This window comes from Aythya marila, assembly GCF_965140915.1.
Source record: "Aythya marila genome assembly, chromosome: 2".
In the NCBI taxonomy this organism is placed as follows: Eukaryota; Metazoa; Chordata; class Aves; order Anseriformes; family Anatidae; genus Aythya; species Aythya marila.
In genome coordinates this window covers 1,301,081-1,321,681 of record NC_139043.1, presented here as the reverse complement: position 1 = coordinate 1,321,681, position 20,601 = coordinate 1,301,081, and the positions used below count along the sequence as shown (strand labels likewise).

The window sequence follows — 20,601 nt, the reverse complement described above, 5'->3', positions numbered from 1 at the left end:
CTAAGGAGAACAAAAAGAGTCTGTTTCTCACAGAGGCAAACTGCCACTGACCATTCTGTCATCGGTATATTGTGCTTCTGTGTGAGGCAGAGGCTCCCAGATCCTGCTGAATTTGGAAGGAAAGGCAGCAGCGGGGACTCGCTGCCTCTCACAGATGCCTCTCCCACACGGTGGTTCCCCCAACCTGTGCTGATCCTGCTGCGTGCCATTTAATTCTTCCTGGTCTGTGTGCCCAGGCTGCTGTCCCCTGCTCTAGGGGCTGCAGTGCTGGCAGAATTTTGGGCCCAATTAGCAGCACTAGGCAAGGAAGCAGGAGATTTAATCAGCCAGCATCAACCTGAGATAACAGCAAAAAGCAAAAAGCTTCTCGGTTAAACGATATCAATCACAATGAGAAGAGCACACGTGGGGAGAGCGGAGAGCTGGAGGCATCAAAAACATCAAGCCAACAGCCAATTTCCACTCCACAGAGACCCTGGAATGAAAAGGAACAATGCAGGCTACAAAGGGTCATTTTACAATTGGTTCCTGATGTCTTGGACCTGTTCTCAGCCTTCCTGGAAAGCATCGGGGCTCCATCCTGTTCACGCAAAAGAAATATTAATTCCTTACCCTTGAACATTAGGTTATAAATCCAGCTTACCTGCATGATAGGTACCAGTCAAGTGGTAGCTGCTCTAGGGAGACTGCATGCCTTCAGTTGGCATTAGGAAACTGGGGCCTGTTATCCCAGAACCCTTCATTAAATGTATTTAAAACCTAATAACGCTTCATAAAATCTACTGCTTGCCTTAGGACAAGGTTATCTGCGTTAATCCTTGAAAAACGGGCCCTTAAACAGCATTTTACAACTGTTATGGAATCATGGAATGGTTTGGGTTGGAAGGGACCTTAAAGATGATCTAATTCCAAACCCCTGCCATGCCCAGGGCCCCCTGTCCCCAGCCCCATCCAGCCTGGCCTTGGGCACTGGGAGCAGCCTGCGCCAGCCCTCACCACCCTCACTGTGAAAGATTTTGACTATCTAACCTAAATCTGCCCTCTTTTACCTTAAAACCATCACCCTGTGTCCTATCCCTACACCCCCTGCCCAAGCTTCCCTCCCAGCCCTCCTGCACCCCCTGAAGGCCGCTGTGAGGTCTCCCCGGGGCCTTCTCCTCTCCAGGCTGAGCAACCCCAACCCCTCGGCCTCTCCTCCCAGCAGAGCTGCTCCAGCTCCTTCATTTTCACGCCCACACCGAAGCCGTACCCAGTCAGGGCGCTCGCCGAGGTCTCCTTGCTGCGAGACGGGGTCTGGAGAGGGTGGAAAATAATCCTTCACCGGGGTGCTGTACTCCACGGGCCCCGTTCCAGGTAACGGCAGCTTAAGCAGGGGGTAGCTACGGTGAAAACAGAAGTGAGAAACATCTGGCTTGGTTTTTTATTTTTATTTTTTAAACAGTTCTCCTTGCAGGAACGCACCTAAATTATTAATTATCACCTAAAAGTTAGTGCTACAGCACAGCCATGGCTCAGCGATTCCCCAGCCTGCACAGAAATGAGATGAGGACTGTACTTAGGTGGCCACTTTCCTACCCAAAACCCATCCTAATCACCTGCTTTTCCTCATTAAAACCCAAACCCTTTCCAGTATTTGTCGCTACCTTCATTTCACCAGCAGCAAGCAGCCACCAAAGCAGTGATATTTATCTTCCTTGGCCCCTACGACCTGCGGGTCACCGCAGCAGCTATTGCACAACGAACGCACGAAACTAGCTCAAAACTGTGGTTTTGGGGAGTTTAGGATACCGCTGTCAGCTCCAGGGGGTCTCTAAAGTCACTAAAACCATGTCAGGAAAAAGCAAGATTGCTGTTACACGGGCAGTGCCCAGAGAGTTGGAAGGGGAAGGGATGAAACAGAGCAGAGATCCCAGCTCCACGCCAACCCTGATACCAGAGAGACTGCATTAACAAAGACTTTTAAGGTTAAAACTGCTAAAATTATCTATTGTAAACCTTTAAATCCTCCTTAGAAGAATTCTTAATGAATTAATGAGTAAAAGGGATTGAATTGCACAGAATCAGGGAACACTCTGGAAGTGGGAGAAAGGGGGGTACTTAATCCCCACCAGAAGAATCCTTATTAGTTTGTGATTTTTATTGTTTTTCTTAGTTATTATTTCTTAATTATTATAGGGGTATATATATATATATATATATATAGGAACGATGGGAACGATATTCCTATATATATATATATAGGAACGATGTATTTTATTTTAGCAATACCTATTCTCAATGGATTAGAGGTAGGATGGAGGGAAAAATCAGCACTTCCAATGACTGCAGAACATCTCTCGAGTTTTATCTTGAAATAATTGTTGGATTTGCACCCGGATGCCTGGAAAGACTGAAGAGGCCTTGTCCCTGATTGCTGTTTCCAGCAGCAACTGTGTCTGGATCCTCTAAATTTCTAAAAATGACAGATCAAGCACAGTCCTGAGAAAGAACAGATTTTGAAGTTGAGCTCCCTGAACATAATCCTGGCTACGACTTACTGTGTTATCAAAGGTGCCTTTTAAACAATGCTAGAAACTCAGGGGGCAACAGTACTGACCCTGGGTGTGGAAATAGCCATGAAGTAGGGAATAATCCGTACTGTACTGAATATGGTAGCCACGGGAATGCTGATATACATAAAACACACCAGGTACAAGATGAGAATCCTGTAACCAGACAGCCTGTCCCAAATGGCAAGGGGTGGCACTGGCTATAGAAATACAATAAAGCCAGGAAAAAGCGGCCCCTAGGATGGAAAGGAGCTTAAACCACGGAGGTGATAATTCCAGATGTAACTATTATTGAAGACCCACAAAGCCAAAGCCCCCTTGAGACCACACGCAGAATTAAGTGGACCCCAGACAATCCTTTAGTAAAATTCTCTAGCTTTTTACAGTTTTGCAAGGTGCTTTTTACCTTGGTTAATGGTGAGCAAATTAGAAAAAGCTATTGTAAATATGTTGAAGAACTGGAAAATAAGTTTGGTAAGTTTGCAAAAATAGTACTCTAGAATCAAATAGTGTTAGATTTATTAATAACCTCCTAAGGCGGAGCATGCACAGTAATTAATACTAGTTATGTATGTATATATGTAGATCAAATGGGATGAATTTGACTGACCTCAAAATATTTGGGGAAAAAAAAACAAAACACAACAAGATCCTGCATAGAGTAGCTCAAGATGACACTTCCTGGGGATTTAGAAACATTTGGCAGAAAGTAATTTCGTGACTACCTGAATAGAATTGGCTCAAACAACTATTTGTTGGTATTGTAATAAAAATGACATTGAATATCTGTCATTCCCCGTGACATCTGAAGAAGAATATTGCACCTTCATGTTGGAAAAAATCAAAAATGCAGTAGGAGAAGAGGTGCAAAAACAATGGTAGGAGTAAGAAAAGAAGTGGGGGGAATTGTGAGAAATTAAGTTGTGTTTTTGCTGTAGAGAATTACTTTTCTGTAGTCCAAGGTAGCTGTGTAGTCATAATCAGGAGAAATGCTCAGTAGGTAAGGGGGCAGTAGAAGGCCTCTCTGTTCCAAAATAAGGTGGAAGCTTAAGAAAAAAGAGGATGAGCAGTGTGAGAATGGTAAAACAAAGATCACAGGTTCTTAAAACATAAGGAAGGAGGAAAAAAAAGGAAAAAAGGAGAAATTAAAGGGTTGAAGAAAAATATATTGTACGTATATGGTATAGAGGAGTGTTGAGTAGCTTGTGAACCTGTGGTACTCAGCCAGTGAAACAGGGTGATCAGGTGTTGGGTAACAGGGAATAAAAGGTTATGCTGTGTTTATTAAAATTTGCTCCTAATTGGCAGGATGCTGCCATTGCTACCACGAATAAAATAGCTTCACAGAAGGTCTTCTCTGAAGACAACGATTTGGGATTTTTCTCACAGCTATCAGGGCTCCCTTTGTCTGGCGTAGCTGTCAGCGTGGCCGAGCTTTGCTGGCAATAAACACCAAGGCCTTGGCACCGTTCTCCTGCAGGACTCTGCTGTGTCAGGGATTAGCCCCAACCATCCTAAAGGCGAGGTTTGGGGCCGAACAACAAAAGCTGGAAAAGAAGATTGGAAGGGGAAGCAAGGCTCGTTAGGTGTGCTCTGTTGTTAGCCTGACAAAAATGCATCTTATGATTGTTATTTCACTGTGCACTGGGAAGGAGAGGAAAATAAAGGGGCTGCTGGCAGCAAAACCTGGGGAGAGGCACACAGCGAGCATCCTGCACACAGCTAAAATTAAGAAATTAAGAAATCGAAGTGTGATAAGCAAAGCTGAACAAAGAGGTGACCAGCAGAATGATCTGGTCACTAAATAATTTTGATGCTGATGCCTGAAAAAGGGGCACAAGATCTCAAAAAGGGGCACGAGGAAAACACTTGGGATTCAGAGAACCTAGAAGTGCATTTCTCTGTGTAACCCCTGTAAATTTTAGGGGCTCAGAAGGACAATTCCTTATATTCCTTATTCCTCTGGCAGGTGCTGGATGGATGCAGGAGGTGCTGGGTGGACGCAGGAGGTGCAGAGGTTCCCTCACCTGGATTATGAGCAGCAACATCACCCTGCTGGGATCAGGGAGCACTTGCAGGAGCTGCTGGCAGGGCTGTGGAAGCAGCAGGAACAGCCGGGAGAGATCAGCAGCCTCCCTCCCCACAGCTGCCTGCACAACACCAACCTGGCCACCACCACTGATGCTCTGGCAGCGGTGGGCACGTCCCGTCAAGCAGTGCTGGATTCTGATGTGCCCTTTCTGTGCTCGAGGCCACGAAGGAAGGCTTTCACGTGCTAGCTTACACGCCATGGGAACAGAAAAAAGAGCATTCTGTATTTTAAGAAGTAGCCTCTGGAAGTGGCTCGCAGTTGCTCCACGTTGGTTCTCTGCTAGTGGTGTATTTACAGCTCGATAAATGCATTTTTAGCAACAGAAATGGTTGTTGCTTGGAGTGGAGGAGGGTGTCGCTGACTTCTCTCATGAAGTTTCCTCCTGCTGTGTACCTGCTGCTCCTGAGCCTCGGCTTTTGCTGCGTGAAGCTGGGAAGGAAGCGAGTTCATCCAACCCCTGGCAGCTCGTACACGGCTTCCAGAAGCATCAGAGGCATCCAAAAATCACAGAAGCATAAAATGTAACCGATGAGAGACTGCCTGACTGCTGCTAATACAAAGGTTTGTTGAGAATCGTGGTTTTTTTTTTTCTGTTGTAGAAGTTATTTAACAAAAAAAAGTTCCGTTCAGGGGCAGAAGCCAACCACTCCCATCCTGATGTGCAAGTCACCTCCCAAAACACCGGGCACAGCGGCTCCTAACTCCTCTGGCTATTTCTTCATGACCAAGGGACACGTTCGTTTTGGTTGGATGTTTTTTTCACCTTAGGATTTTCAGATTTGTCCAAAAAAAAAAAAAAATCCAAAGCACAGGCGAACGCAATAAAGGAAAGATGAAGCAGCGTTTCTTGGAAGAATCAAGGGCTGTAAAATGAGGGGAAGAACAGAAGGGACATTTCTGATGGCAAAAAGCCCCCCGAGACATCTGTGCTCTGCGAAGGATCCCCTCCTGCTGCAGCTCCCAGGGGAACCCTTACTCCAGCACCCTCGTAGGCTGGTGCTGTGTCACCCTGTCAGCATCCAAATCACATCCAGCACCTCCCCACCACTCCTTTCTTCAAATTATGAATATGGAACAGGGCTGATGCCGTGAGAAGAGACCCGTATGCTGCCCCCAGTGCGTGTTTTTAATCCATCCATAGGACAGGGAAGGAATTAGGCAGCAACCAACCCTGCAGGCTGTTCAGGCTGCCTCCCCCTGCACGATGCAGGATGGCACCACGTTTTCTCTCCCCAGCTTAAAAGTTTCTGCAGGCACATCGATGGGATCCTTGCTCTTCCTTGATATGTCCAGGACATGTGGACACCAAAAGCTGCCTCCTCTTGAGCCAGCTACGATGGAAATTAATGTTCTCAGTAAGCAAAGGGGGCAGATATTTACTTGTATCACAGTGATGGTTGAGGATTTGGGTTTATGTAGGGTTTTGATAACGTCTGGTGAAAGAAAAAGCCAGGCACAGGTTCTGGTATACACTCACTGCAAATGTTTGGGTGAGATGTTAAAATAGTTCTTGAATTTAGTTAGCCTTAGGTGGGATATCAGCTAATTTAGTCAAAGATACCTGGGACAGCAAACGAAAAAAGTGAAAAAAAAATAGCAAGAAACTCGCTAGACCTGCTATTTCGGACATCAAATGTTAGAGCATCTTTAGATGATACTTTAAAAAATATTTAAAACTTTATTTTAAAAACGTATCTCATAAAGAGATACTTTAAAAAAATGGCAAATAAAAATACCAAGAGCTAATACTAGGTTGTCAGAAGCATCCTGGCTCCCCACAGCCACTGAACAGGGACAGGGAGCTGGGACAAGCCTGGGTCCTTTCCATCTCCAGGTGAATTACAGGACGGCGATTTTTAGCCTCCAGGTTTGCTTCTCCTCGCATTTCTCTCCGTTAGGGATTTTTTTTCACCATCAGGGGAAGAGGTGAACACCGGAGGGGAAAGTTTAGAGACAAGAGAGGGAAAAAAAAGAAGATCCGAAAGAGGCCAGAGGGAAATTCAAGGAGAAGGGCTGGTTTTGAGGAGGGCTCTTTGTAGCTGCTCGTGTCACAGCGCGCCCTGACGCCCCTCCTCGAATCCCAAAGGGGAGAAAAACAAATTATCTGCAAGTCAGCAGCGCTGGATTCAAGCAAGAGCAGCTCGCAGTTACCAAGCACGAGGTGGGTTCGAGCAAAAAATGTTCATCCAGCTACTTTACATATTTCCAAGACAGCTTCCAGGGCCAAGATGGAGACCTGCCAGGGCAGCCCGAGGCAGCTGGCAGCGCGACAGGACCGCAAGCCCTACAATTGCATATTCCTCCTTGACAGAATCCAAGTGGAGATCGCCGCCCCCAAAAAGACTTCTGCTGGTGAACACGAAGGAGAGGGGAGCTGCCAGGTCTTAGATAACAGGGAGGGCGGAGATGCAGGGCCCTAAAATAGCTACCGCCTCCACCCCGCGTGCTGCAGAACAAGATTTTTACCGTTTCAGCCCCAAACCAAGCAGCACCAAGACCTGAAATCCCGTCGCTGATGAGAAATCTGACGTTTGACAAAAAGGGGGCCTGCCAATGGGTATTGGGGAGCAGATATTTGGCAGCAACAGGTCCCTCTTCAGCCTCACGAAGCGCCCAGGCAGTACCTGCTGCTGGATAAATTGTGTTTGTTCAGCGCTGCCTCCCACTGACAGGGCCCTACGAGGTCTGAGCAGCGCACGTACAGCTTCTCCCTGCCCTGTGCTGCCAGTCTGCTTTCTCAGGGCGAGGTCTGGCCACACAGAAGTTGCTCCTCGTTTCATCATGCGCTCCCAGGGGCGGCCGTGCTCCCTGGGGAGGTGGAATATGAAGAAGCTGTGAGCAACGCAGCTCCACGGGCTGCCACGAGCCTGTAAGACAGCAAAATGCTTTCAGAAGGGGGTGTACACGTGGCTGTGTGTGCAGACTGCAGCCAGGATGCTGCTGGAGACGTGCAGGGAGCAGCCCCCAGCCCCTCTTGGGGCTGGGCACCAGCTCTGGGGGCTGCTGGAGCAGGGCTGGGACCAGAGGGACCTGGGGGGGGCCTCCAGCCTCGGCCACTCCATGGCTTTGTGCTTGTGTAATCGTGGGCCAGGTGGTTTATTCCAGCTTTTAGGAGTTAGCTGAACATCTGAACACGAAGACAGGCTTGGTTTACTGATGTGTTGTGGAAGAAAACGAGAACGGCTGAGCTAATTTCTTCTGTAGCAGGATTTTACCAGCTCGCCTGGATTCTGGGAGCACGCAGGTGCAGACAAAGACAGTTCCACCTCTCTCCCTTTCAAGATTTCGGGATGCAGGCCCCACCCTTGACTTCAGCAATATGCTGTATCTTAGATGTGGTTATCTGGCTGAATAAATATGTGTAAGAAGGAAGAATACAGAGTGTTTCCCTTGTACTCTGCCACCTTCTCTTTTTTCCACACGCTTCGGGGACAGGGAGCGACGTCCCCAACAAGTTGTCACAGCTCCTTCCTTGTTGATAACCGTCAGGATAAAACCCACTGGAGTGGTTTCGTCCTGCAGCAGCCAGCAGCAGGCACCAGGGCAGAGCAGGAGGACGTGGCAAGCACGCAGTGAATGAAACACTCACCGCACGACAAGCGCGAGACAGCTTCAGCCCGAAGCGAGGTCGTGTAGTAGCTAACAATGCACCCTCCGGATCAGTTCCTAAAATACTTCTGAAGTTTCCTGCTAGTCGGCGAGGTGACTGCTGGCCAACGCCGTTTTCCTGTTGTTGTGAGCCATTTCACACAATCTGCCGGGCTGATTAAGAAATTACAGTCCTGCCTTTGGCCTGGGCACCCCGCCCCTCCAAAATAGTAAAATTTCACTGAATCTCATGAAAATACTTACTCAGAAGGATTCTAGTGCAGGGGCAAACTGAAAAGCGACTGAATATCTTGCTCTGGGTTTCTACTGTTGTAATTTTTATCCTTGTGTCAGGGAGTGAGCTTTCAGCAGCTCTAGCTGTGCTAGCCACAGGGCTAACAACTGCACGCAGCCACACGCCACAAATATCAGATTATTCCAGGCAGAGACCTCTCAGACTCGTGCTTATGAGCACCTCACTGAGCTGAGCACACGTTCTAGCACAAGTCGAGGAGCCCAAAATATAATGCAGCTGCTAACTGATAGCATGGCTTTGTTGTAACTGGAGAAAAGTTTTATTTCTTGTTTTAGATGCAGGCACAATCTGTGGACTGCAACTGCAAAGGCACCAGCAAACAGGAGTCGCTCTCCGATCGCTCTGTGGTCCTTGCAGCACGGCTTCCTCTTTCCGTCTGAGAGCACAGAAGATGGCTCATCAGGAAGGAAACGTGGCTGGGGGGAGCATTTAAAACACCTTGAGAAATCAGCACAGCCCTGGCTGCGGAGAAAACTGACAGGGAGCTGAAAGCAGCTCCCGTTGATCATTTGCTTTCTGCAGCTACTTCATAAATTTGTGCCTGTCCGCAGATATCCTGCGAGATGTCCTGCAAGAGCTCGGCCTCACCACGCTGAAATGCTCGGCTGTTTTAGGGCTGCACCCTGAAGAGTTTGGGTCTCAGTGCTGCTGCTTCCCGAGCCTGAATGAACACCCAGTTCACACCAGTTCACACCAGTTAAGGCAGGGCAGCACGGAACAGGAACTGAAACATCCCCAAAAGGTGTTTCTAGAGAAGGATAACTTTAAGCACGCTGCACTTCCAGTTTTTATCAAGGCTCTTTCCCTCTCACAGGGTGTCATTGTATTTTTTAAACCCTGTCCCTCCCAGGGCCATTTTTTGCCCCCCCTTTTTTTTTTTTTATTTAATTGAGTTACTGAAACTTATTAAAGAAAACACACACTATTGATTATGCTTGATGTCTTCAGCAAGCTTCTGCAGTCTAAAGGTAGCCAATAATTACAAAATCCTTGGCTACCAGCACTGAGCAAAGCAGACACTTGCAGAAATACACAATTACAAGCAGCTAACCTGCCAAAAAAACCCTGGTTTGAAGCTTCAGGAGCTTGGTGAAAAAACACCCTGATTCAAATTGCTCTGAACACGGTACCAGAAAGACAGGATGCATGCGAGTTCTGGCCAGGACAGATGCTAGCAATCCTACCTCAGACCTCCTCCTGTCAGGGAAATCTGGAATTTAGGAAGAACATTAAGAAGCAGTTTTTATTTTGACCCCTCCCAACCTGCAGCATGTGTATGGATAAATGGATAAATGTTCTACACTGAAGCAGTCATCCCAAATTCCTGCATTTACCCCCAGGAACAGCAGCTGAAAGGTAACTGAAAATAGGAGGCTAATGGCACTGGGAGCTCTGAAGAGGCAAAAAGCAAGCAAGAGAGCTGAGGCGTGGTGGTTAGGGGCTCGTGGTGGAACTCCGTGCTGGATGGCAGCCCTGACACCTGAAATCTGCATCCAGCAGAGCTGAAGGCAACAGTTAATCACTTGCAATCATATCAAATGATAAGCAGAACAAAGAACCCGCTCGCTTCGACCTTGTAAAAGTTTCATCTTTCTGCCCAACAGAAGAACTGGAAATAAAACTTTATCATTAAGAGTTGAAAGAAATCGTGCAAAGCAGTGCAAAACGAGGAAAGCACTGGCTCCGTGCTGTGCCCCTGCTGCTGCTCACAACCTGCAGGAGCTGTAGGCACGAGAAGTGATCCCATGGGTTTTCAGAGCACAGAAACAAATCTCCTCAACAGCCTTTTTACGTTTGATGTGTTGAAGTCTGTCTTACCCTCAGCAACACTCAAAGAAAAACTGTCCTGTACCAGCACAGGTGGAGCCCTTCTAAAAGCAGATCTCACCACACATGGCTTGTTTTGACCACAGGAGAGGAGATCCTTAAGACTTAAAACCACACAGACTGAACCTGCGTGCGTCTCGGCACAGACCTGAGCAGCAAAGTTGTCACAGCCCCAGTCGGTGTTTCCATTGCCTCACTGGAAAGGATTAAGGGGAACGTAACGTTTCGGATTGTCAAAATATATTCAGCCACAGCTCACATTCAAACCTCAGTCCCCGAGGAAAGTTGAGAATTCACAAGAACAAACAAGACATTCATGCCAAGGCAAGGGCTGAACAGTACAAGCTTCGGGGAGAACCAAATATGCAAGTACGGAGAGAAAAAACAACTTATTTTCTCCCCATTTTCGATTTATGATTTTGATGTCTTCCACCAGGTGTTTGGGGATCACTTTTACTTACTGCTTTGCTGATTAGTTTTTGATTTGCTGATTATTTTTTTTTTATTTACTTATTAAACCACATGGAGATACTTAATTCCCCGTCTTTTCTTTTGTCCCACATAAAATGATGACAAAAATCTACATTTAAGAAAAAAAAAATAAAGGAAAAAGGACTTCTAGGATAGCCCACAAGACAGGGGAACCTGAGCATGTTCCTGGCATGGCTGCGTGATGTCTCCCACCAGGTGTTTGGGGATCACTTTTACTTACTGATTGACTAATTAGTTTTTACTATTTACTTATTAAACCACATGGAGATACTTCGTTCCCTGTCTTTTTCTTTTGTCCCACACAAAATGATGACAAAAATCTACATTTAAGGAAAAAAAATAAAAGAAAAAGGACTTCTGGGCTAGCCCACAAGACCAGGGGAATGCGAGCACTGCTGTGAGAGCCCCCAGAGCAGCCCAGCTGCCCAGGACAGGCAGAATTTGGTGACTTACCAGCAGGCCAAAATACAGAGCCCCGTGAAGAGGATGATGGGGATGGGGTAGGAGGCGCAGAGCAGCCCGTGGCTGTAGAAGGCCCGCGATATCCTCTCGCGCAGCTTTTCAGTCAGGGTCATCCTCAGCGGCCGTCACCTCGCTGCCATCCCGGGGTACAGCAGGGCTTCGGGGGCACCCTGTCCACCTAAAAATCAGGAGGAAAGCTCAGGAGGGAGAAAAAGAAATGAGAGCGAACGCCGCCGGCTTGCTGAGCCACCAGCTTACTTTTTTTTCTGGAGTTCAAACCCAAAGTTTTGTGTTTTTATCCGAGAGGAATGCCATTCGTGACTGCTCCAGGTAACTCATACAAGACCTAAACTCAGGCAGCCCCGCGTTTTGAGCTCCTCACAATCACCGTCCTGAAGGGACAGCACACGGGATGAGGAAGCAACCCTAAGCACAACCATCACGCTTTTAATTTCAGGTGAAATTCTATTTCATGCCCATTTTAAAACAATCTACTTGGGTTTTTTTCCCCGGAAGCACAACTAAAATAATCAGATTTTAGCACCAGAAGCACCGGCACGTCGGCCTCATGACCAAATGAAAAACCTGGACAAATATTTTCGTTAATACCTCTCAGCAAGGCACCAGGACTTGCTGGACGGATCGACATCGCTGTCCTGGGCATAGGGAACTGCCTACCTGCCCCTTTCAATTCTTGAGCTCAAGAGAGAATAAACCAAAGAAATTTTACTTTCAACTTTCAACAACAAAAACCATCTTCCAGAGCTGTTTGTGGAGTGGAAACACACAGGAAATCCCTGCACACATGAGCCTCCTGCTCCAAACTGATCACTGAAAGCAACATCAAACCCCTGGTGAACGTACAGCAGGAGCAGAGCTCAGCCTGTGTTAGTAGAAGGGAAAGGAAATGTAGAAAATTAAGTTGGAACATCCTGAACTTCATCTCACCAGTGATTTTTCCAACAGGAGTCTTGCTAGAGCTACACAACACTATGTTGGGGCTCGCATATAAGCCTTATCCCCCTGACCTCGAGGCAGAAGATGAAAAACAAACATTAAAAAGTCCCTAAAAGCAGAATTCTGCTGCTTTTCAGCACCCACACGCCACGCCTGTCCCGTCACAACAGCAGGACACGGCTTCACCTGATGGCCAGGCTGAAGCAAGCAGAAAGGGGGAAGGAACAAAAAGGAACGCGCCTCACATCAGCCCCACCGACACTCGTTAGGAGGTTTCTGCATGCTGCAAACGCAAGGATTGGGGAAAAAAAAAGCCTTTCAAGCACTCGCCGATCACAAAAGGGGGAAGGCAGCCAAAATAAAAGCAAGTGCAGAACCAGCACCACCAGCCTCGTCCTCTACCAGGGATCCTGGTGGCAGCATCCCACCGGGAACAGTTTCTACTGAATGCAAAGAGACTTTCGGGTTTGCTTGCTTTGCCTGATGTGAAATATCAGCACGAAAAGGAAAACCTGAGTGTTCCAAAGCTAACATGTGCTTACTGGTTTTTGGGGGGTTGCAAGTCTGAAATCTGTTAGCTTTGTGCTGCAACAGTGCTCACCGAAGTAGAAGGCAGGAACAGCTCCTGTTCAAAGCCGGTTTTGCAAACAGAGGTTAGGTAACTCAAAAGAAAGCCTCTGAGTTTACGACAAATATTAAAATAGAATCCGCTCAGAGTGTCTTTTTTCCCCCGTTTTGCACGACTGCAGATCCAAGCCAAAGTTGGAATGGAGATGAGACCTTGGGGTGTTTCCTTCTGCCCTTGCAGCACCGTGCCTCGTGCCCTTCGCCTGCAAAAGAAAGGCACCGAGGGTCGGAGGTGCAGCGTAGGAAACAAAAGCAAACAGCAGGCTCAAAAGAGCGAGGTTTAGCTTTTAACATCCTCAATTTCCAAATTTTCTCCGTTCCCAAGCAGCACCTTGCCCTACAGCAGAGCAGGCTCCGTACAAGGAGCAAAAACTGAGGAGCAAAACTTCGCGACGCGCCGCGTTGCGTGCCAGGTCGCCACCCTTTTTCCTGGGGTACAGCACCCTCTGACACATGGAAATGAGTTCCTCCAGCAGCCAAAACCTCTTCTTCGGGGTTAGCTGCAGCCCCAGATGGTTTCTTTCCTCAGCAAGGAAGAGCCAAGTCACTCACCTGCTGTTCAAGCACCGCACGAGGCAGGCAGAGAGGACGTTAAATAAATGCCCGTGCGCTTGGAGCCCCAACTCCTTCTATTTAGAGGCAAAATTAGCAAGTGTGGGAAAGCTTTTTCCTTCATTGTGAACACTAATTTATTTATTTTTTAAAAGATAAATAGATTTAAACATTTGAGTACCTACAAAAAAGCTTCTCTGGAGCATGCCTCAGCATTAGGTAGTCGTAAAACCCGATCGCTCAGCACCTGATCCAGCAACAAGTCACCCTCCTGGGGCTGCTATCGCACATTTTGCCTCTGTCAGGCCAGCACGGGCTTCCCAAATATCTTCCATCCCCAGAGGTATCGGAATTAAGCTTCCACTTTCAGTCATCACAAAAGAAGAGGAGACAGCGGGACCGATGGGTCTTGAGGACTCAAGACCAAGCTAGCCAGACTGCTTCAAAACCAGACTGAAAATTGAGGGAAAAATGGATTTGGGGTCCAGTTAAGATCTCGAGCCACAAGCAGAGCACCCACCGAGCACAATGCCTTGGTCACATCCGTGTCCCACCTCTTCCACGCAGCACTTTGACATCCTACAGGCACGTGTTTGTACACACACATGGCTACAGGAATTTTACACACTCCTGGATTATTCCAGGACCCTCAGGAGCCATCACAGACTGAGCTCACCGCCTGATTCGTAGCCCACCCTCAACCCACAGAGCTCCCTGATCTCTCTTCAGTCCTCTCTACGGATCTGCGTTCACTGCGATGCCCAAAACTCAGCACAACGTCCCCCAGAAAACAACCAAAAAACCCCAAAGCATCCTGCGAGAGGCACAAAACACCCAGAGGCCAGATTGTCCATGAATCAAAGAAAAAAAAAAAAAGATTCCTTGCCCTCTGTTGGGCTGCAGAGGCAGCTCCTACCCCGAAATGCCAGCAGCAACTGGTGCCAGCAGCCTCCGGAGCTCTGCTCCCAGCCCAAAACATCCCAGCAGCAGCAGCAGAAGGGGAAGGAAGAGGGGAAGACGCCACGGGAACTCACTTCTCAGCACATCTCACTCGCCAAGCGGGAATTCTCCTCCAGCCAGGGCCAGGGACGAAGCGCTTCTGAAGCCTTCAGAGATGGGAAAGGAAGAAATCCGCTGGAGGCACGGCCCTCCTTCAGAGAAACGCCACACAATCAGCTCCAACACCCAGCCCCTCGCGTTCCCAGGAGAAGAATAAGGGGCTTTGTGCTGCGAGAGGACGCGGGTCACGGGGAGCAAAACGCTTCCGATGGGAAAACCCCGACCACGGCACTAACCTCACGAAGGCTCCGGCCCCAACGGGTCGATCCTAACACAGCCCTGGGGAAACGAGGCTCCAGAGCTGCCCCTGTTCCCTCCTGGAAGGCTACTTCTTATCTCTGGAAAGCAGAAGCTCTTTGGTAAGTGTGATTTCAGACTGCATCCTCGCCATCCCATAGAAGGCCAGAGCAGTACTGAAAATGTTGAGCTGGGTTTTTAAATCAGCTTTCAGAAGTCATCATAATATCCCAGACAACATAAGCAGCTACCAAAGAGGGACCAACGCTCCAAAATAAGCTTCCAAACCCATTTTCTGTCTGTCTTTTGGATCTTCATGCCCCAAGAGAAGAACCTCAGCTAAACTCCTGCCCAGGAGCAGCAAACCCATTGAATCCGTTTCCTATTAAAGCTCATTTTTTGCTTCCTACAACAACGAGCACCGCAGTAGGCATCAGACACCTAGTTGACATTTAGGAAGTGGTGGGATGCTCCACCACAAAACACCAGATCTCTACAAAAACAACAAGCTTCAAAGTTTCCTCCTCTTTTCGCACCCAGCCGAACGAAGCGAAGCGTACTGACGCCTTAACCAAGCACACGAAAACATTTCCCAATCGTTTCTTCCTGACGTTTCCCAATCTTTTTCTTCTCTTGCCCAACCCGACTCTCGTTAGCGATGATCTGGGCTCCACTATTTACTACACAGAGAGAAACTCAATCGTATGAGGCAGCTTCTCTTAAAATATGGTTTTAGCATCATTTAATACCACTGCAGAAGTATCACTAGTGTACCCCTCACACGGGGCAGTAACAGGGAGACAAATGATAGAAAACCTGCAAAATGAGTTAGGAAAAGGTTTAATTTAGTGAAGAGAAAGTGCAGGGCACACCCGAATCCCTGACATTTTCATTTCCAGTGTTGGCACTAAGCTGCTGAGCGAAGTTTTGGACAGAAGGTTTGTGCTCTCACATCAAGTTTACAGGGCCTCTGGAGAGCCCTGCTTTGCCCCTCAGTGAATATCCAGAGGGTTTCTAGGCAAGGTGGATTCTTCCACGATTCCAATACACCCGCTGCAAATGAACTTTAAGAGTGCAACCACAACATGATATTTTTCCAGGCCTTTGGCAACTGGCAGTAGCAAACTCCTACTCTAATGAGATAAGTAGAAAGAAGGCAAAGGAGACAATGGGATGGTCTAAAAGCCAGCGGCTGGCTTTTAATTCATTTCCAGCAGTGAAGAACTCAGCATTTACTTAAACACAAGTCACCGTTATTGTAACAGTCATTAAAAGACTGCCAGGAGTTTTGGAAGAGGTGACCAAGCGCCGAGGAACACACAAATGGCAGCAAGCCTTTCCCAAAAGATGCCTTCAAATGCCTCAAACCTACCTGAGGATATTTTATCAAAGCCTACCGAACGCTAAAGCAGAGATTCAATTCCTTCGCTTGAATCGAGGAGTTACGGAGCTCTGAATTTGCCATCCAATGGATTTGTCACTGAACCTCCCTGTCAGTAAGATCAGCACCAATTTGTAACTGTCCAGCTCACCAAGGGTTCAGGCAGCAGGTTTGGACAGTGGCTCTGCACTGGACGACCAAAGCTGCATCTTTCCAGGAATAAGAGTCCAAAATAAAAACCCACCGATGCGCAGAACAGCACAGGAAAAAATGCAGACTACGTTAAAAAAGAAGAGATTGTGTTTAAAAAGCCTTAAAGGGAATTAGAAGAGCAAAATGTTTAGTGATAACAGAAGCTATCTAAAGATATCGTTTGGGAGCCATGGGAAGCTCAGGAGAAATGCCTACAGCATCAGCAAATCTGGCCAGGAGTTGAAGATGGGTCCAAACGAGCAAAATAGGGAGAAAAATTCTTGCAAACTACCTACAAAACACTCTGCAGTGGGCCAAAAAGGAGTGGAGGAACAGCTGGAGGAAGGTATAAGAAGGAATAATAAATCCCAATTCAGATACCAGGAGCAGGCCTGCCAGGGAATCTGTAGGGCCAGCAGATGACTGGGATATGGAAGTGCACCACGGCACGGGCTCTGAAGTCAGCAGAAAGAAGCCAACCAAATTTTGGGCTGGGAGGATGATTATTACAACACGTTGGAGAAGAGTCAGCCTCACAAATCCGCACAGAGATTGGAGATTCAATTCAGAAAGTCTTCCTAGGCTTCTCCAAGCGGGTTCAGCTCCTTACAGGGGCCTGCTGAAAAGCTGAGCAGTTGGGTGCTGAAGGAGCAGGACCTTCATAGGGCCAGAAATTGATCAGAAGAGGTTAAAAAAGGATCATAACAAATGTCTGATCATTTTACTAGAAGGAGGTACCTGGAAGAAAGGTGCGACAACAGCAGCAACACCTCCTGGTCATTCTTCCTCCTCCTCCTCACCTCAGAGAGGACACACAGCAAAATTAGAGGTACAGAGAAGCCCAACCAAGGGTGATTAAGGAACAGTTTCCATAAAACAATAATATGGGAAGACTTTCCATCTGGAAAGGATTTGAGCAGCTAATGGATACAACAGACCTCTAAAACCCGAGGCCATCTGAGGAAACGACCAGGGAAGGGCTGCCTCCTCCAGCACCAGCACCACGCAACGTCCCAGGAAGCTGCAAAGCAGCAGCCCAAAATAAAATCTGCAGTGAAGCTGTGGACATCTCCACCCCAGGGCTCTCTGCCCGTGCCACACGGGTTAGAAGAGCAACCGGGCACGTTATTTGGGAGGAAGAGGCAGGATTAAACACCCCACGAGGCGTTCCCCTGGCTCGTGGGGGCACTGCCACTTTCCCAGACCTCTCGTTCAGGACTCTTCCCCTGTGCCAAGCAGCACCCACGCTCGGTGACAAGACACCAACAAAACCTCGCAGCCCCTTCCCGGGTGATGCCTCTCACACGGCTGCTTCTGGAGCAAGCAGCTCCTTTTATTTGTCGACGCTGCTGCCTTACAGCAAGCAGCTAGGGAGTTGCTTTCCCCAAAAATATCAGGAGGGTGATGCAACAGGTACGCAGGGTTACGTGGGGATGCCTTGCTGGTACACACGGCAGCCTCAAAGGGCTTTTAGGGCATTTAGGGCTTTAATACCTGCAGTCTGTTTCACCCCACAGGTCCTGGAGGCAAACCTGTGGCCCCACAGTAACCCCGCAGCGCAGCCTCCTGCTCTATCCCGTTCCTCACAGAAGACGCCCACTGCAGCTTTCACATTTTTTTTTCCAGCCTGTATTTTAAGGACGTAAAACGAAAATATCTGACTTTTCTGGCTGCCTGCGAGCCTGCTCCTCCTGCATCCCGGCCTGTCAGCAGCATCAGTCGCTGGCCAGCTGGCTTCAGTCTGCAGAAAGTCAGCTCCAAAAGATACCACGAGAACAAACAGCGAGAAATCTCCTCTCTGCTCTGCCCTCCGCCATCCCCTTCCTATTAACACATTCAGAATTATTTTATTCCTTGGCAGTTACCCATTTACCTGCCACACCGATAGCTGGAACTAGCACGACCTCTTCCCCGTTCCTTTACCTACAGCTGGGGCTCCTGTCGCTGCAGAGGATGCATTTCCTGCTTCAAACCCAGCCTTCGGGACAGAAAAAAAAGAATTTACTTCAGGCCTAGAGACCCAAATTGCCTGTTTCTCAAGCAGACGGCCCTGCCTGCATACCTGAACACCTCTTTCTACTGCAGCTACTTTTAAAGACTTTCTGCCCCAATAAATACTGGGCCTTCTGCACCTCGTAAAACTGCTGAAAGCAAGGTGAAAGTTAAAGAGGACAATAATGCTCAGGTTCTCCCAGGTAAACCACATCTGCACAAGGGTTTCCAGCAGCTTTTTCCCTTTTTCCAGACTTTCAGTCCCTTTTCCCTCCTGCACACGCTCTTTGGACGCACCCAGGGCTTTCTGCAGGTACAAGCCCGAGCAACAGGCTATTAATTTTTAAGCAGTACCACCAGGGTCGTTGTACGGATGAATAAGGTATCTGTTACTACCAGGAACTTCATAAATATTCCCCCAGCGAAGCATTTCTGCTTCGGGGACTGAAGTTCCAAGACGTACAGACAATAAACTAAAACAGAAGCTGGAAGGGCTCTGAAGTGATGAATTCAGAAAGAAACTTCTCTGGTAGGAGAGAAAGAGACGTGAAAGAGCCACTGATGCTGGCTCATGGTGTCTGGACGTCTCCTCACCACCCAGAAACCCGCTCAGGAAGGGCAGGAGAGCTTTTTTCAGGCATTTTCCTGCTGCTGCAGCCTGCACTGCCAGCACCGAGGCTCCGGGCACCTTTTGCTTCACCACCTTCCTTTTTCACCACCTGCAATGAATCGAATTCAGCAGCTAGCTCTGGTGATCTCTGCTAGGGTTATTTTGCCCTGGTTTAACCAAGCCCACAGCTTAGACGGGATCGTTTGCCTCAAAACAGAACTCAAAAATTAAGAACCCAAGCTCAGCGTGTATTTCCCTACGTCGTTCCCCTCCCACCCCCCAAAAAAAGTCACGCACAACTCTAACCAGAAGGGGTTTCGTTCTAAAATGTCAGCCTGCACCTTCAGGTGTTCCAGGCACAAGCGCACGCAGGCATCAGTCCGGTGACTCACCTGCACGGGATTGATTTTCAGCAGGTTCTAGGTTACAGCAGCAGCGCTCAGCAAGCCCGAATAAGCCACCAGGACCATCAGCATCCGATCCGGGGAGCTTTCTGCCAGCTCCAGCACCGCTCAGAACCAAATATTTTTCTTTTTAATAACCAAAAAAGCCGGGACTGGCAGCTCACCGAGCTCCTTCTTCCCAGCAGCGAAACAATCCCCAAAAACTCCTCTGTGAGATAACGAGCCTGGAAGCCTGGCTCGGGCATTGTCTTCCCCAAACAAACCAGCTATTATCCCCCCCGGCATCTTTATCACAATGCTCCACTCACGAGCCGTTGGGCTTTTTTTAGCAAAGAAAGGCGACCCTCAGGACCCTCCTCCTCTCCTCAGCTCCAGCTGAGACTCACCGTGCTGCTGCCAGGAGCTCAGGCTCGGTTTTTCTTCCCGAGGGAATCCAATCCTGCTAGGCACGACAGGCTCCGGCCATTCCGAGACTGCCTTCAGCTGAGGACACAAGAGAAAAGATTCAGGTGAAGGCAACCATCCAGCGAGCAGGATGCATCAGGACACATCCACGACATGCACGGGGCCGGTTTGTCATTTAAATTAAAGAAGAAGCAGGGCAGCCACAGATCTCAGCAAGAAAACACCCCCCCAGCTTCAAATTTAGCCTGAATTCGGCCGTTCTGCTTCCTGAAGTCCACAGGAGCCGTAACCCAGCCTTACCTCTGCCCCTGGTTCATGCTCAAGGCTGGGCTCGGGGGGCAAAGCGAGCTGTGGAAGCACCTCGAGCCCTTTGGGGACAGAGCTGGAGCCTGGCTACCCGCATCCCTGCGGGGACAGAGCGCTGCCAAGTCCCCCTCTGCGTGCTACCTATACAGTTGCACCGCAGAAATTAATATTTTTATTCATCAGGCTCTACCTGTTGTATTTTTAAACTCTTTGCTCACCAGAGAAGAAGAACCCAACTTTTCTATGCATTAACACACAAACTTGGACAAGAAACCGAGTGAAAAGAACCCCGACTGCACGGCTGCCTTCAGAGAAAGCCCGACAGATCTCACTCATCGCTGAGATCGGGACACTCAGAAACCTATTTTAACGCTCCTCAGGGGGAAAAAAATAATAAAACAGATTTTTCTCTGCTCTTCTGTGACGCTGCTACACTGAAATCACGTTTGGAAAAATACCCAGCATTGTGTGGAGCTCAGCACTGTGGCTGGAAATACTGAGAGGAATTGTTTCGGCGAGAGGATTCGGTGAAAATCCCGGGGTGTTTTCCTTC

At 48.2% G+C, this 20,601-nt stretch overlaps 1 protein-coding gene across 3 annotated transcripts in view; it reads right to left on the bottom strand.

Moving 5' to 3' along the window:
• SCAP (SREBF chaperone) overlaps positions 1-20,601 on the bottom strand; it is a 46,708-nt gene that overhangs the window by 24,194 nt on the left and 1,913 nt on the right. For 2 of the 3 annotated variants that reach the window (XM_082752384.1, XM_082752383.1), the window contains exons 2-4: positions 19,724-19,820; positions 11,318-11,504; positions 1,250-1,379 (exon numbers count right to left, since the gene is read on the bottom strand). In XM_082752384.1, coding sequence (XP_082608510.1) covers positions 1,250-1,379; positions 11,318-11,439 — 252 coding nt within the window. In that variant the 5' untranslated portion in view covers positions 11,440-11,504; positions 19,724-19,820. Of the gene's footprint in view, positions 1-1,249; positions 1,380-11,317; positions 11,505-18,204; positions 18,224-19,723; positions 19,821-20,601 lie in introns of those variants that run through there. The other variant, XM_082752385.1, reaches the window with a different exon arrangement.